This window comes from Leuresthes tenuis, unplaced genomic scaffold, assembly GCF_036924035.1.
Source record: "Leuresthes tenuis unplaced genomic scaffold, fLeuTen1.0.hap1 SCAF_9, whole genome shotgun sequence".
NCBI lineage: Eukaryota > Metazoa > Chordata > Actinopteri > Atheriniformes > Atherinopsidae > Leuresthes > Leuresthes tenuis.
The window spans coordinates 13039497-13057385 of NW_027325363.1; the positions used below are offsets into that span (position 1 = coordinate 13039497).

The 17889-nt window shown below is 40.2% G+C and overlaps 1 protein-coding gene and 1 long non-coding RNA gene across 3 annotated transcripts in view; one reads left to right on the forward strand and one right to left on the reverse strand.

Annotated features, from left to right (window-relative positions):
* Positions 1 to 17889, reverse strand: part of map3k10 (mitogen-activated protein kinase kinase kinase 10) — a 39349-nt gene that overhangs the window by 8591 nt on the left and 12869 nt on the right. For both annotated transcript variants that reach the window (XM_072392407.1, XM_072392406.1), the window contains 2 exons: positions 3436 to 3616; positions 2047 to 2195 (listed from right to left, as the gene is read on the reverse strand). In XM_072392407.1, coding sequence (XP_072248508.1) covers positions 2047 to 2195; positions 3436 to 3616 — 330 coding nt within the window. The remainder of the gene's footprint in view (positions 1 to 2046; positions 2196 to 3435; positions 3617 to 17889) is intronic.
* On the forward strand, positions 12378 to 17025 carry LOC140313733 (uncharacterized). The gene is made up of 3 exons (XR_011917083.1): positions 12378 to 12441; positions 16305 to 16401; positions 16869 to 17025. It is a non-coding gene; the product is annotated as an uncharacterized lncRNA (long non-coding RNA).

Below are 17889 nucleotides of genomic sequence, written 5' to 3' on the forward strand. Positions count from 1 at the left end.
ACATGCTCTTCTGTGGAGGACGTCAGTAAACTTTAAAATCAAAGAAAAACACTGTTTTTGCACAGCATTAACATTCATTTATCATACTTCTGGTGAAAAGAGCCATCTGTCAACAGTAAACTTTAATAGCTAATGCTCACCTATTGTCTGTGTGCACAGGTGTGAAGCAGTGACTATCCAATGGGATGTCTTTTAAAACAGCCATTCAAACCTTCAGATGTGCATAACCTTTAACTCACTTAAAACAAAACGTCAAAACACCAAGATTCCACTTCACAAATCACCATCGTGTTAATTTACAATATTATTTACAAAGATTACACATCTAATGACTGAAAATATTAGGCTTCTAGCTTAATCAGGTTTCAGTGTGAAGTATGGACTCAGGCGTACACCAGCGTTCATTTACAGAACAACAAGTTTTATGATTCAGAGAAGCTGGCCCTATGGTTTTAGGCTCAAAAATATAGTTAAAATGATGAGAGTGTTCTCTGTAACTGAGATGATCTTTTCCTTAAAGTAATCAAGTAGTTTTGTTTCTTTAACCTAACCATTCATTTTGTCATTCATAGAACAAACTTGGCACTGCAGTTTTAACTCCAGAATTTTTAAAGTGAGTGTAAATTGTGCTTCTATCAAAGACTATTTTCAACTGAAATACACATTTGTGGTCTGGCAGCCAGACTGATCTACATGTTCATACGAATGCTGAAAAATCAAGTTCTTTTGGACAAAAGTGGAGTTTTGCAGTACAAAGGGATTAGCTAAATTCCTTTATAGACACATTCATTTGTAAGTTGGATAAAAGCATTGTAGGTTTGACAGAAGGAAAAATACAGAGTACCAACTGACTTAACCTGCATTAACCTGTGTTAAAGCGTATCAAGTTTAAAAACAGAATCATGCTGTTGATATGATACAAGCAGACTGAAACGTGCATCGGTGGTCTGGATCTATTCTTCATGTCTGGCAGTCATCGCAGCAACTGGAGAAGAGGAAAGGAGCAAGATGGGGACAGCATATGGCAACCATCATGAGCCAAGCTCTGACTGACAGTGTCGCAGAAACATGCTGCACACCTACAATTCACTACTGAGCTGAAAAACTGATAGCACCGTCCTTCCAACCTTAAACCACAAAACACTCATCTCCTGAAGTCTAATATACCAAGAAATCACCAACAATGGCTAAATAACATGCTTTAGTAGCTTCACAGGCTAAAAGTATAATTTATAACAAGTAACATTTGTTTTTAGGTAAACTAAATTAGCATAAAATGTATGTGGATTAAGTTGGAGGGAGATGAAAGAGAGCTGATGACAGGAGTAAACACAGTGTAGAGAGCAGCCAGGAATGGCAATGGGGAGATTAACGGATGAGCATGGATAAGATGAAGTGGAGTGAGGAGGGGGGGTGGGTGGGTGAGGAAGAAAGAGGCTTTGGGAACAGAGTGGAAGGAGAGTAGAGGGACGTCCTCTTTTAATGTAAAACCAGACCTGCAACTTCCCCATCTGTGGTGGACAAAAGTAGCAGTTCAGGGCAAAGTTTATATGAGGAAGGCAAGTGTTCAAACAGAGATGAACTGAACTGTGAAACGAGAGCCAGTTAATACTCTACCACGGCTAACACAGATTATTTGCAAGGTTGAAGAGGAGACATTTGGCCCTGGAGAGCTCAGGTGAAGGACTACACAAGGATGTAAAAGAAGCAATGTAGTCTTCATTTAACTTAACTCCTAGTGCAGATTTCAGCTACCGGAGACTGTACCTGTACAGTTAAAACATTTTAAAGTCAGTGGACATGAGCAGCCAGCAGACTTTTTCAAAATGTGTTTCTGCATCGTCAGCAACATGCTTAAGGCCATCTTGGATGACAGTAAAACCACAAGGACAAACAGAGAGTCTACGTTCAAACCACGAACATAAGCAACAACTGTGATTGTGCTCTTCACACATTTTCATTTGCTTGTTTACAACAAGGCGCAGACTTGCTATTTTAAAAAAAAAAAACTAATTATCACCCTGTGTTCAGGTAGCAACTGCTTACCTGCTAGTAGTTGAGCAAAAGGTTCAGGGCAGGTTGAAGGGACAGGAAGTGTCAGCTTGTTCATGGCGACACCATAAGCTACCGCCAGTGCGTCGATTTCCCGGTACGGAACCTCTCCTGTCAGCAGCTCCCAGAGTAACACGCCAAAGCTGCGAGGAAACGAACAGTGAATCATTTTTGTGTTTTTAAAGGACATCAACCAATGTCTATCTATAATGGCACCCTTGCAAATACATTATGTTTGCATTTTTAGTGAAAATGACCTTGCTCTGCACATAAATGTTCATAAATTAAATAACTTTAGATCATCATAAAATCTTTGAAATCATCTTTGTAACAGTGAGGCTGATGCGTCAAAACATGTTAAAATCTTTTTTAAACATTACCAGAATATCAGAAATGGTCTCCTTTTCCTCTTTGCAGTTGTAATAAAGTCAATTTCAGTTTCATCTTGTTTTCTTGGCAACATGCAGAACTGTACAAAAGTTTTAGATACTGAAAGTAAAGTTAGCATCTTCTCAACAATAATAATGACATAGATACTTCTTAAAGGGCCAGAGTCGGTATAGTTTTCCAGCTGGTGCAAAACCCATTTTGGCATTAAATAGTCACTGTGGAATTATCAGAACAGTAATGTATTCCCTTTTCTATTACTTCCCTCAGATTTAAACCACTCGCCTGTTAGACATGCATGTGGCTGCGAGCAGGTCAAAGCCACTGCAGACAACGGCTGCTCACTGGTTTGACTCGCTTGCAAGCTGTGCCTTTTTTCTCTAATCAAAAGTGATAAATAGTGAATAAATTACTACTCTGATTCTTCCACCTGCATGTCACCTCTGATGTTTAATGTTTTTGTGTCTTCACAGTCTCCACTGTAGCAGCTGCAGATGTTAGCAGCTTCCCAACATCTCCTCATCGCCCCTCCCTGGCTTCTCATTTCACCAGTTCCTCACAAGACACAAGACCCTCTGCATAGCAGGTAGGTTGCCCATGTTGGAGAACTTTTCACAACTGATTTCAGTTTTCTCTGTGTTTTGCTTTTTTTTTTTGCTTGCTTGTTGAAATCCAACACTTATGTGGAGATCAGTTCTCTGTGGGAGCCAGACCATCTGCTGCAAGGCGTCAAAGACAGCTCTCTGTAATTCTGGTTGTAAGTTTTGGGTTGTTGTCCTAACTGTGGTATGATCAGAAACCTGCTTGATGGCAGTGGATGACGCACAACACTGTAAGCATCTACCGAAAATGTTTGCACAGTCGCGCACAAATGCAGAAAATCAACAAGTAAAAATCCCCCAGTGTCACCTAAGCTTAAGCCAACAGCTCGCACAGGGAAGCTTGTCAGTGTGTAAATCAGTGGAATGACGTGACACACAGGCCTGAGTGCAGTACCTCCACACGTCGCTGCTCTTGGAGAAGAGGGAGAGCTTGATGACCTCTGGGGCCATCCAGGCGTAGGTCCCTGCTGCACTCATCTTGGTGGTCTGGTGCCATTCTCTGGCCAAACCAAAATCTGTGATCTTGAGAGTCTTCCCATAGAGGTCGTCCCGTTCCACTGGCTGCAGAATGAGGACTGAGGTAGAGGAGGAAGAAGGGACGGAGAGGGGGAGCGAGCAAAGGGAACAAATTGTTTTATAAGAAGACAGTTTTGTGCACATAAGCAATATCAGAGAAAAACAGCCTGAATTTGCTTTTGTGACTTTTATTGTAAATGCTCTCTACTTCAAACTACAGAGATCAAAAGAGTGGAAATTGAACAGAGCTTCAAAGTTGTGTATAATCTATTCCATCAGTTGTAAATAAAAAGAAAATGTGAACACTTGAAAGTCTTTTTAACCCCATATTTGATTATCAGAAAACATATATCAGGTGTTATATGTGCTCCTTATGACTTTGATGTCAACAATCATTCTTTAAAAGGTTTGGTGAAAGGTAACAAAGGCACATGAGTTGAGTAATGCTAAAAAAAAATGACTCGGTGTCTGTGACATGACTGGGAAGAAGACGAGCTTTCTACCTATAGAAAGACACTTTTATTACGTCACAGCTCAATAACAGAGTCAGGGTGTTAAACTGGCCCGTCTACAGTCTAAATATGTGTTATGAAACTAAAACCATGACAGAAGACGTCTCAAGTAAAAATGGGAAATCATTTCAATTTCAAATCTCCAGCAGCTGGTCCCAAACAGTTACAGCGTAGCTGAAGGACGGAGGTGATACAACAGAGTGATAAACACGCACCACTTATTTGGATGGCATCAAATTCCAAATAAGTATCTATCTAACATAAATGAATCTCTGTCCCTTACAGAGACAAACATGCAGGATCACACCTAACATGCAGGTTTTCAGACTGTGGGAAGAAGCTGGCGTACCCGGGTAGAGAACCCACACGTACACAGGGAACCCGTCTTACTGTGAGGCTGAATGCTGATCCCCTGCTGATCACCATTGCTATTTTCAATTAATTATGAGGTCTTAAATATTAAATACAAAGCAAATTGTACGATTTAATGATTTAATCATCTAAATTTGAACTTTTATCGACCCTTTACGCAGCTTTTACACAGTGAACTCCAGCTCTTTTCCAGTTTTAAATTACAAGAGTAGAAGTAAATGATGTTGTCCTGGTTTATTTTGGCTGTGGTCCTGCTGTGTATAGAGTGTAATTTACACACAAAGTGAGTCACTTTAAGGTTTAGTCTTCTTGTTAACATGAGAACTTCACGTCATCTCCGTCTCTTTGTCTCTGTCTCTTCCATGTATGACTTCCTCCTTCATTTCCGTGAGAGGGCCAGCTATGGAAATATTTGGAGTGTACACAGTTCAGCAGGAGACAGGTGGAGGCTCTCTCCCTCACTTATCTACAGGCGTATGCAAAGGCTGCTGAAACAAGGCTACACACACAGCAGTGTCTTTGTTTATACACATGTATGCACTCCCACACACACACACACACACAGTAAAAAAGCTTTCACGTGATAAAGGTGTGTCTCTCCTGCTCTGCTCTGTCCACAAACTCAACAGGAAGTTTCAGTGGTAGAAGCGATCTCAGGCCGGGATGATAGAATAAGTAAAATTCTGAGAAAGAAAAAGACTCTACTGTTATGATGTTTTTAATATGTCATATGTCAAGGTCTTTATAGAGGTGGGGAGGTCATGGGGCTGAAGTTCCATCTGGAAGTTGATTGATTTCCTCTCAAATCACTTTCTTCATATACATGGCTGATGGACAGTTTTCAGACTGTCATTTTTCCACATTTTGATGTTTTTCATTTCTGATATATTCTCATTTGTGGCTCCACAATGACGAAATGAGCAACCAAATGTTGTCAAATGCAAGTATTCTGCTACTGCATAACCTTTTTCAAATGTTCTCCAATGTTAGTTTCTGGTTTTTGTCTATCTAAACTTTCTAAACTTAGAAAAAGTGATCTTAATGTTCTGTGCTTGCTGGGATACTAACTGAAGGGTCTGCAATGTATTTTATTCTGTTGAGGATTTGGGAAAATCACAATTTGAAATGTCATTGTCCTGCTAACATTTTTTAAGTTAGGTTTATAATGTTTGCATTTCTGTATAGAGATGTATGTATAAGTCATCTACATACAAGGAGCATGAACTGTCTTTATTAATCAAAACATCAGTTTCACTTTGGTCAGTTTTCATGAAACAAAACTGAATAATGCTTTTCCAAAATCAACTTTATGCAACTATAGCGTCTTACTTTAAAATAACAGCATAAAATTTGGTGATCTAGAAATGTAAAAATAAACGACTTATACATCGCACCAACTACAATACAGTCTTCACTTAGCAACAAAAAAGTGTAACTCAGTATCATCAGTTATTGACATTGGCTGAAAGATCGAAAAATAAAAGGATGCAAGACAGATGTCAAGCTGGTGTGCTTGCTGTTGTTGTCAACTTGATTATCGTTGAAAGTTTAGTTGCTAGCTACTAGACGTCTCAATGCTATGAGAGCACTCACTTTGCTCAAGTATGACTTCCAATGTTGGTTTCTAACACATAACTAACAAAAACACTGAATAGACGAATAAAAAAGAGTCAGTACAGCAAAATAAAATTAATCAGAAAGGTCAGACCAAATATTGAGTATAGCTGGTATGAGAATCTTGTCACATGTTAATATTTGCTGTTATTTATTATCATTATTGCATACTTAGAGTATGTCCACTACTTTTTGAAAGACAACAACAACAATGCTCATCGGAGAGGAAAATAATCTGTATAATCAAATGAATGCATAATTAAATGTACAGGATGCCTTTTTATACTGGCTTTTTTTGTATTAACTGTCATAAAATGCACAGACAAGGATGCTAAAGTAGAAAAGTTGTCTTTTCCACCACTGTTTAGGAGATATGTGTGTAGTCTTCCACGGGTTGCTGTCGGCGATAATAAGCTCCCATCATCCTCCAGCGGTCTTTTCTATTCTGATACTGTCCTGGCTGTGAGGGACAGCCGCCTCCTCAGGGTTGATTGACTCTTTCTCTCTTTGTGTCTCAGAGGCACTAAAGAGGGAGCCACTGAGACTCAGGGTGTGTTTGCATCTTCAGATGGACACACCATCCTCATATTCCTCCTTTCTTGTCTTGTTTTATGAGCACTAATATAGAGCGTATCCATTTAGGGAAGAGACATCATGTACGTAGGCGGAGGAGGTGGTGGACACAGAGAGCGGTGAATATAAATGCAGGCAAATGGACAGAAACCGAATGTAAAACGTCCACCTGCTCCCACTCTGGCTCTCGTCCTGATGTAATCACAACATTGTCCCACTTTCGCCCCTCGAGACCGTCTCTGTGCTGCTTTTAGGCACCACCTGCATATGTTCATTCGTGAAGCCACAGGTTTTTCCTCCTGCCAGTGTGTCATCAATCTATCAAACTCAAAGATCTACATGTTTGTGCTCAGCTGGCAGCACAGAAACCTGAAGTGCAGTGACACAAGAATAATGCCCGCAAGGGCATGGCAAGCATCACAGCACATTTCATCACAGCGAGGGAAAAAAAAAAGTCCTCAAGGAGAGCGTGGCTTTTACTCAATTCAGTGCCAGCGCTGTTGGAAATGTTATCTCAAAATAGACTTCATATGGATGAGAAGAAAGCAAGAAGTGCTGCTAACAAGTTTTTCTAAAGCAACATCAATTCTGAGAACAGGGCTGTACGTGTCACTGATTACAGCTTCATTACCATAAACATGCTGTGAAAGCTTAAAACTGAAGCACATTTTGACAGGTATGTAATCATTTTTGAGCAGCTGCTGCTGTTCTGCTTAAATTATACTGTATTTCCATTTGTTATTGTCTTTAAGGTCCCAAAAGATAAATTACCCAGTTTTTATTGACATGCAGAGAGTCGATCCTCCAATGAGACCTTTCTGCACAGTGAGCTCTTTCTTAAGGCTGACCAAACCTGTGCTGCCTGCAACCTACAGATAGCCATTAGATAAATGGAAACTAATAGACTGAGCAGAAAAGGCAGCCACGCTTGCAACTCTGTAAGGCTGGTAAAGAAAACCAAACTGCCCAATGACTTAAAATTGAGGTCCATAAAGTTGAAAGATGGAGTATGCAACAATAACAAAGATATTGTCTTGGTCAATGTTTTTTTTTTTATGTTTTCTTGTTTTCCTTTGTGCTGGTTCTCCTTTTGTTCTTGTCTTGATGTTTCCTGCTTAATTTTGGTGAGATCCTCTCCTTGGTTAATTTCTTTTAACTTTACAGCAGTTTTCTACACCTGGTTTTCAGTTACTGATTGTCACACCTGATCCTTGTTTGTTATCACCTTCCTCAGTATATATCTTCCTGGTTTTCCTTTGTTCAGTTGTCATCTCTTCCATGTTTCTTTGGATATGATTGTTATTGTCCTTCTCGCAGTTCCTCTATTAGTAAGTTTGTCCCTTCATCTTTCCTTGATTCAGTTTGAGGTTTTGCAGTCTCGGCAGTGCCTTTAATTCTCTAATCAAAACCATTTACCATCGTCGCCTGTTTTTGCCTCCTTTCCTTCGGTTGTCTGGCATTTCATGCGCATGCAAAGCCATGCACTTTGTTGTGCTGATGATGCCAACAGAGGTCACCAAAAACATCAAGTAACGATATAGGATCTTTTTAGATGACCTATAAGGATAAGCTAATTGTTACATACTATGACATCAGTGTTGATAAACCAAAAACACAATGTTTTAGTCTTTAAGTTTTACTTAAATGTGGCATTTGCAAGAAATCAATACGTGTGCGACATATTTTGCATCATATATGTTCCAATAATGTGTATTCCACCCTGTTATGGGACAAATATTTCCGTAACAGAACAGAACCGAGATTGCTAACTGAGACTTCATCTGTGCTACAGAGATAATGATGATTAAAAGATTATGACTTATGATTCGATCGCGCTACTGTCATGATGTGTACATTTGCCCTGACAGAAAGCACCTAAGTAAATGTCTGGAGTATATGAACGCCTAGGAAACAATAGCATATGAGTTAAATTTTTGTAGCATTTCTTTCTCTTATAGGAACCAGTTGGTGCTTTAATCAGTCGGTGCTCTGATTCAGTCTATGCAGAGCAAAGGGTAAAAATAAATGCAATCCTTTTTCATGGTTAAAACTTTCCTGAAAGAGCCAAACAAACACAACGCAGAACAAGCGAGCTAATCAGCTGTCACTTAACAGTTCAAGATTGACATGATGAAGTCGGTACCCATCTTGTTTTTTTTTCTAAACTCTCTCAACTCACTTGAACAAGGCTCAAAAACAATGGTTATTCCCCTAATCTCCTTAACCTTAACCACTTTAATGAGTTCCTACATCAGCCAATGTTATGTGAATACCAAGCTGGGGATGACATGTTCATGTTCCCATGGTGTGCAGTATTAATCTGGGTAATACAGGATCCTGGAACCATGGGAATGACTCGAATGGGCTGACAGGAACTAAACCCAAAGTTCAGCTGAGGCTTAGTGAATCACAAAGTGTTGGACAATTAAAATGTTGACGAGATGATGTGGCTGCAAGAAATCTCATTACACTTCCCCTTGTGAGGAAGATTAACATTTGTTGTGAGTTTCTTTTGTAATACATCCTGATACTCTAATAAGAAGGGAGGGGAAAAAAGCATTTTGGATGCCGTTTGGGGGACACAGTGTGAAAACATGTTGCAGCTCTGGCTACAATCCAGAAACTACTATCACAGTCAATTATTGATCAGCTATCATCCACTTGCTGATGAAGGTGTGGCCCATAGAAAGCAGTGCTGCAGCAGCTTTCTTCCACCCTGTTGCCACTCCTCCCTACATCCTTGGACCCTGACCCCAGCAGAGAGTTGAGTAACACCATTGTTCTAACACCGGTAAACAAGTCTTACTAATAACCCCTCAGACTGGTTAGACAGTACATTAAGAACGCTGCAGCCCACACAGATGTTTCACCACAGAGGAATGCAGTTAAAGTGATGGCATTCCTACCGAGAAAGCTTACCTTTAGTACAACATGTTTGACACATGATGCTCATGATATGGAAAGTAGCTGAAGGTCAAACAGAGTTAACAGAGCAAAATTTAAATCAGGTCTACACTTAAATGACAGAAACAGCCACCAGACTATTCAAAAATGTGTCATATCGACAGTAATTGTCAACGGTGTTGGCAGGAAACTTAAGCACGAGTGAAACGAAATATCATCAGCAAATAATGAACTTTCAGTCACATGCCATAAAATTTAGTAGAATCTGAAAAAATTATAAAAGATATCTAAAACATTCTATTATTTAATACTTAGACCTCATTTAACATTTAACTTAACACTTTTTGTTAAAGAATTATACGATTATTTCGGTATATCATCATCTCTACAAATAATCCTTTCAGCACGAACCAGTGTAGGCAAAGAGCTCTTCTCTCTGTGCCGCCTCACCTTAAATAAACAATGTTTGAGCTACCAGCTGGAGCAGAGTTTTGGGCGTGGTTGTCCAAGCACTCAGCTGAGAGATTTACTCTCAATGATCAGCTGATCGGTTGCTGCAGGTGGAGCAGCCTGTCGGGGCTCAAAGCCACTCTCATTTTTCTTCCTCTCTTTAGGGGCAATAAAGTGAGAGCGGGGGTTGCTCTAGGAATTATAAGCACATGTACATGTATGTTCAGTTTTAGTAAAATCTGTGTTTGAATATTACCTTTTTTTAAAAACAGACCCCCAGTTGTGTCTTTTAGTGCTTTATTTCAACCTTTACTTACAGTGATCTCTAAACAGAGAGTGTCATAGAAAAAAATCTAGGCTTAATGTCAAATATGAGTACACAAAGGAGATTTTTGTTGGCTCCTACTATACGAGTACTATTTTTCTGGTGATCCTGTTGATGTTCTTCAGCAGTTTTGCTTTGATTATCAGTACTGTTTCACTAACAAGAGAAATCTCACCTTACATCAACTAAGACACTTAGATTTTACTCCAGGAGATATGGATGGTGTTCCTACTTGGCCCCCTCCACACAAACAAGTCCCACGGACAACCCAAATTCCAGAATCTCAGTGGTGAAATCTACCCCCTGCCTGGTTCTAAGGGTACATCCCGGCTATAAAAATCAGATGGATCGTGTTTGTCTTGATCTTCACACTAGGTCTGCTTGTCTTCGGAGGTATTACCAGGAGCCCTCAGCTCCAGACAACAAAGCCCCGAGGATCACTAAACCAAACAAGCTCTTTTGCCACCACAAAGCCCTGAGCCAGTTGAGTTGATTTGGGTATCTGATCACGATGCCTCCTGTGTGCCTCCCTTTAGAGGGTTACCATCTGATCAGAGACCCTGGGGTTGACTCAGGACTTGCTAAGGGATCATATCTCCCAGCTGATCTTGGGGCAGTCAGGGATCCCCGTGGATAACCTGCAGGAAGCTACTAGTATGAAGGAGGGCCAAGTGTCTTCCTACTGTGAGCCTGCAATGGACAAAGCAGGATGGATGGATGGATGGACGTTCACCGTGAGGTCAAATCAGCACAAGTTAACCATAGTCTGTACTTGATCTGTATTTCTAAACCTCAGGAGATCAGTCTGGGCAGATAGAGCTGATAATGGACACTCCCACTACTGCTCATGTCGGAGAGACAAGGAACTTCACAAATGCAAATTGCCCTTATGTGACCAAATGTCACTGGGCAATTCAGTCTTAACATGAGCAGTGAGGGACACACAAACCTAGACCAGCTAACCTGAATCACTTGCATTGTTTTGGCCGAAATCCAGTCCAGACTGCTGTGTCATTAACTTGTTGTTATAGTAACAGGGGCAAAGGTCACAAAGAAAGACTGTGACTCTGAGAAAGAGGAGACGACTGAGACACGAACACCCTCATGCCCTTATGATGATCCTCTGTTGTGTTTTCCGTTTAAAGGGATACTCTGCAGATTTTCCACATGACATTTTGTGTTACTGTACAAATGCAAAAGCTATTCACTGCAGCACTGAAACTCCACAGCTCCCACATCATGATCAGTTAAACTATGCTGGACTGATTAACAAAAGCAGATCCAAATGTTTCATCCTCCTGTGTCGGAGTTGAAAATTATGTTATCACTATGTAGTTACGTTATGAAGCACAAGTATCGGCTTGTTGGTAATTTGATGCATTACTTTGATTTGTACTAACATGCACAAAATGCGCTAAACTAAAAACTTTTCCTGGACTGGCATTGTGTGATCAAACAAAAAACTGACAAAGGGTTTCCCATCAGCTGTACTTTGTTATCAAACATTAGCACGCTAACACCACATTAAACTTGTGTGTGACATTTTAAAGTGTGATCTATTTGCGGAAATTAAATGTAATATTAATCATTTTATTGTTGGTGCAGAATTGTGTTTTTATTATCTTAGAAATTGCCATTTTTATCCAGAAATTTCACAGGAATGCCGTCCTTGCCCTTCTGCCAGATTGTATCCCATTTTGCTACAGTAGATACAAGATAAATACTGACTCTAGAGTAGGATTTTTGCTACTATGGGGATGTGTGGTGGGTATTCATTTTCCAGTCTGTGTCATTACTTCTGACTCTGTCCTACACATCTGACCTTTAGACTGAAATGTTTAACTTGCACTTAGCGTGTTCATGTTAGCACTTAGCTTAAAGCAGTGCTGTGTACAGCCTTACCAATCTGCCGGAGAACGTTTGACCTTTGTCCAGTTTTTGTCTAAACACTTTGTTGTTAATATTAGATCATGTAGGTTTCATGTCATTCTTTTTCAAGATGGCCTAAGGTTTATTCAGATATTTTTTTCTTCCTTTTATGCTCTTTTTTACAGGCTCCTACCCTCACATAGAGAAACAGGTGAAACCTGCAGGGTGGAACAGCTGCTTCTCTCGTGCAAAGTCAGCAGATCAGGTCTGACAAACCCCCAACAGAGTCCTCTGACACCTCCTCCTTGCTTTGAGCAGCTCCCAACACCTTCCTCCACTCTTCCCCTGCATGTTGAAAGCTGCTGGTCGTTTAGGTGCAGCATCTGATCCCTGGTCCCAGCTGTTTGTCTCATCACATCACTATGATAAAGCAGCCACTTAACAGACACAGCAGGACCCCCATGTGCATCAACACAGACGAGATTCAGGCCTGCGGGATGCTGAGCAGCCAGACCCCTGCCTTGCAGGTCCCATCATCCCTCTCCCCCTCTGGCAAAGATCAAAAGCTCACCAGTAAGAAAAAAAGGAACCCCCTCCTTCAACATATCTCCTTATGACTGCCTCTCTTCATCTTCACATCCCCTCTTTTCCCCATCATACCCCTCCCCTCCAGCTGCTGGTGCCCACTGCCTCACTGTCTGCTGTTTCAGTTGTCGCCAGCATGGCTACAATCACAACACACGGGGGAGGAGAAATGGAAGAGGAGACACCAAGCACGAGAGAGAGGAGAGTCAAGAAAACAAAGGGCATCTCAGAGGTAGACTGAATATGCATTGTGGGAGGTGGTGAGTAGTGGGGTTGGAAGACGAGGAAGCAAAGATGATGGTGTTTTAAGATGAAGACTGGGGGATGGGAGGACAAAGATGAGAGAGGAAAAAATTCAACAGAGGAACGAAAATGGCGAGTGAGGAGAGCTGCAGAAATTAGGTCAAAGGAAGAGAATCAAATATTGGAAAGAGGCAGCAGAAAATGGAGATCAGCACAAGGGGGGGGGGGGACCCTGTCAGGAGGAAAAAGAGGGAAATAATGAATGGATGAAAAGATGTTTGCTACTCGAGATATTGAGAGATGACTGGAGGGAAAGCTTTTGTCACATTCCTGACACCACATACTATGTCTTTGTATCTCATTAGGTCTCTGGTTGTCTTTTTTTTTTACTTTCTCACATCTCTTATCCCTCAATAGATTTAAGGCAAAGGAAGGCGCAAAACATCTCTGCACACGGATTGAAAAACTGTTAAAATACCTGTAAAATCAGGTCTGATGAGGTCAAATACAATGCTAAAATGCAAGCATAAATGCTCCATCATAACCCTTCAGTTTATCAAAATGACAGCATTGTGCTGATTGCTTCACTGACACGCTGCAGACATGACTTTTTCTACACTGTATCTCAGACACATATATCTATACATAAACAAAAAACTTTTGAGTAAAAGCTGACGCACAATACAGTAAAATTTACATTGAATCTCTGAGATCTCTTCCATTTTCTCTGTGCTTTGATATGGCTGTTGTAGTGAGTTTGCTCCCATGTCATCGATACCCCAGCTTGGCTCTACTTGTACCACCACAGGCCATTTGGGCTCTAATCCTGAGCCGCTGTGTAGCACAGTTTCACCCTGCAGTCATTCACTTTGTCTGAGCACAAACGCAGCTGCCAGATTCGTGTGACCAGGCACCCTCTCTCTCAGAGGAGACAGAGGTATTAAATGAGGCGGCTCTCTTGTGCGTGGAGTGCGTATCTGTGTGTGGTATGAAAAAGGGAATACTTAGAGTGTGGGAATTCACATAGAAGTTTGAGATATTTTCACTCCTCTCATATTCTAACTTTTAGGGAAATATTTTAGTTCAACCAAGGCAATTTTTTCCTCTTACTGTTGAAATAATGATATGAATAATTTCAATGTCTATTCTGATCGTTTTCATCACTTAAATGGTATACAAGGCAAAGCAAAAAGCTATGCGTTTCTTTCCCAAAGCAAATTCAGGAGAAAGTCATACCTTGATCATTTTGGTTTAATTTCATTACAGATAGACTGAGAAAACCGCATATGCCATGAAGCATTGAATTAATATCAATAAGAACACACCAAAGTTAAAAACTTAACTTTTTTAATTTATCTTACAGAAATAAGAGTTCACAGATTGTATAAAGTCAGATAAAGCCACTGGGACTACATGCCTTAAAGGTCAATACAACAAAAGGTCTGAATCTTTATCTACATGAGCTAGCGTTTTATGCCAGTTGGGCACAATTTAATAAATATATTGAACAATCTGAACTGCTTAGTTGTGTTGGTGCTGTTGTTGGTCCTTTAGCTTTCCTCTGCTGTGGAAAAGACAGAAGTTAAAGCTGACAAAGAACTGCTTCGCGATGGAGTGGAATTAAGTGTAAGGTTAGGTAATGAAGGTTATTCGGTGCTCTGTCTGGGAATTTCACCTGTGCTTCTTTGCTCATCCTCATTGTTATGAAATTAATTGTTATTGGCCTCTGCTGGGTGTAGATGGCTTGATACTTTCAACCAATCAGTATTTGATCATCTACGGAGGCTATATGTTGTTAGTTTTATGAAGGACTGCACATCCGTCCATCTGTGTTGAAAGAGTGGCCATCTGCGGGAGCAGAGAGAGCCATAGTTTGATATCATCGTGAAGATACAAAATGGCTGTAAGGGTTTTTTTCCACCAGTTGGGTTAGAGCCAGAATCTTGTTTGGAACAGGTTCTTTCTGTTTTGACCACCGAAGTACTGGCACAAAAAAACTGGTGCTGCTGCAGCATAATGTCAGGGATGTCTGTGTGTGTGTGTGGTTGTGGAGACCAACCAGACCAACTATAGATGTTGTGATCACCCTGTTTAAAAATCCAGAGCCAGTGTAGCATTTAGTCTGCCTAATTCAAGATAAACAGGTCAAAATAAGAGCTTCAACATGGATATGAGTCTGAAGCAGCAGTGGAAGAACTTGAGCTTGGCTCACTTTCCTGCAATTTAATGTTTAACGCTAATGTAACAATCATTGTTTTCAGCTGAATTCATAACTGACATTTACAAACATTAGAGGGTGTTTTAATACCACTAGCTGGCATTTATATATCACACACACATAATCCTGTTTACTGTGCAATCATTAGGTACACGCTTGGAAATGCCGGTGGGTGTTGTAAATAGCGTTCTTTAACACCATCTGTTGTTAAAAACGTGTGTATAAATGAGACATTAAGACATGTATATTAAGACATTGGTGTGCAGAACACTATCAATAATAGAGGGAAGTTAAGATGTGTATTTGAGGAGATTGATAATATTGTGGCCCTCTGGCTGTGGAAAACCAAACCAGTTCTTAGCAAATGTAACGATTTTTTTCAATGAACTTAGGACTGCCTCTTGCACCAGCTTTGAACCAGCAACAAACAATATTCATGTTTTATATGCAGCTCTCTGAACCAGTTAAGAATTCAAAAGTTACATGATAAGAACTGAGCAGTGAAATAAATCACATGTCATTTTAATTCATTCAACATTCACGATTTTAAGTTCTCGGTAGGTTGTTCAGTATAACGTGTTTACATGCCACATCCCTGCATTAGTTCAAGTAAACATGGAATAAAGTATCGTACTTGTGCTGACTCGCAGGTTTACATATAGCCACGCTGTGTGCTGTCTGTCCTTCACATGACTCAACAATGAAAGTGGGTGAAGGACCTCTAGCTCAGGGGACACCCAGCGCCCTCTCTGCTTGGCCGGACTCACCACTCGCCGTGCCAGGCTGCTGGCAAACAACAATAACCCTCTAACAGCAGAATCAACAGCCACAAAACACACAACAGTCCAGGAGGAGGAGGAGGAGGAGTGTGTTTTATTGTATCTATCACTGAAATACACCTCTGCTTCCAAGTGCTTTTCTCACTGTGGTGGCAAGAAACAAAGTCATATAGTGTTTACATTTAGAAGCTTAAAGTCAAAAGTCTTTAAGTAAAAGTCAATTAAAAGAATACGCAAATGTGTTGCTTCTGGTGTGTTTTTCCCTCTGGTTACTCTTTTTGTTATCTTGATGTTTCATTTCAGACATCCTCTCGTCCGACTGTCTCTTAAATACTCTGAGGATCTGAGGGGAATCTGAGGTGGCGATGAGGAAGCACACTGCCTGTGGCATTAAACTGAGGTGCGTGCTGCACTACTACTACTATATAAAATACTATTTAGATCTGTTTTGCAAACAGGGATTAAGAACCATTAATAGCTGTAAAATATTCCAGCAGTTTGCCTGTTTATGCAAATTTACTTCAGTTATGTAATCCACTAGTCAGTATGTGTTTTATATGATGATTAAATACGTATAAATACAGTTTCAAGAAAAACATCTGAACGGTGATGACAGCAGACACCATTTAGATTCTCATCCATGTTGCGTGTATAAAGCGGGATGGTGTATAAATGCGTGTCAGTTATTTGGCAGGCCCACAGAGAGTCCGACCTGTAATGCAGTAAACAGAGCACTGTTGTCACTATTAACTGGTTTCAAATCGATTTTCTATTGATCACTGGAGACAATAATGTGTGTGTGAGAGAGTTGCGTGTGATCACACAGCCTGATTGGTGTCACCGTCTGGTTCTGTTGTGTCTCTGTAGCTTTCTTGCTCACAGAGAGGGACAAAAACAGCAGCTCTACCCGCTGACAGCAAGGCTAAACAAGCATCTGTTTGCAGACTGACCGAGTTCACACAGTGCAAACGAGGTCCAAAGTCCGTCCATCAACATTCATGTAGTGATACACTGTTTTATCATAACTCTGTGGCGAGGAGGGAGTTATGGACACAGTCTGTGATCAAACACTGTCACGCATAAACTTGCAATGCAAATTCTGATTTCCTTAATTCTCAACAAATTCCTTTTGACTCAACAGTACTTTTAATAGTGATAATTACAGGAAACAATTTTAAAAGTGCTGATAACCAGCATTACATAACTAAACTAGTGGCCAATAAATATAAATGTTTGTAAATCAGCTGTAAATCACAACATAAAACCACTTATATCCACTATAATCATTCACTATACTCACCTAATTAAATCCTTAATAACTTTTACAACTATAGACCTGCAACCTTGTTTTGCAGGCAATGATCGGAAAAATCATTCAAACTCTATTTAAAAGAAGATGATACAAAGACAGCAACATATTTTTTAATGCTCATTTTAAATTTGATGCCAGTAATAACTTTCAAAAGCTGTGACAAAGATAACTGAATACTGGAAAGGTTTTGTAATAGGTAAAAAGTCCTTTGGTCTGATTTGTCAAAATCTAAACTTGTTTTTTTGGAAATCATACACTGCATCATTCAGGGTGAAGGGGAAAAAAACCCTTCTGGCTTGTTGTCAGCAATCAGTTCAAAACCAGCATACATGATGGTAAATAGAAGCATTAGTGCATGTGGCTGCGAAGACGCCATTAATGCTGACGAAGAAATGGAGGTTTTGGATGCTGCTAGATGATGTCATTTTTCTCTGCAGCATTGCTCTAAAGATAAAAAGCTCTGGCAGTTAATTGGCCTGCCTCCAGTCCAGACCTGTCTCTCTAAACTTTAGCAGCATAATCAAATGAAAAACATGATGAAGGAAAGTCCTACATCAAGCAAGACCACGAAATGAT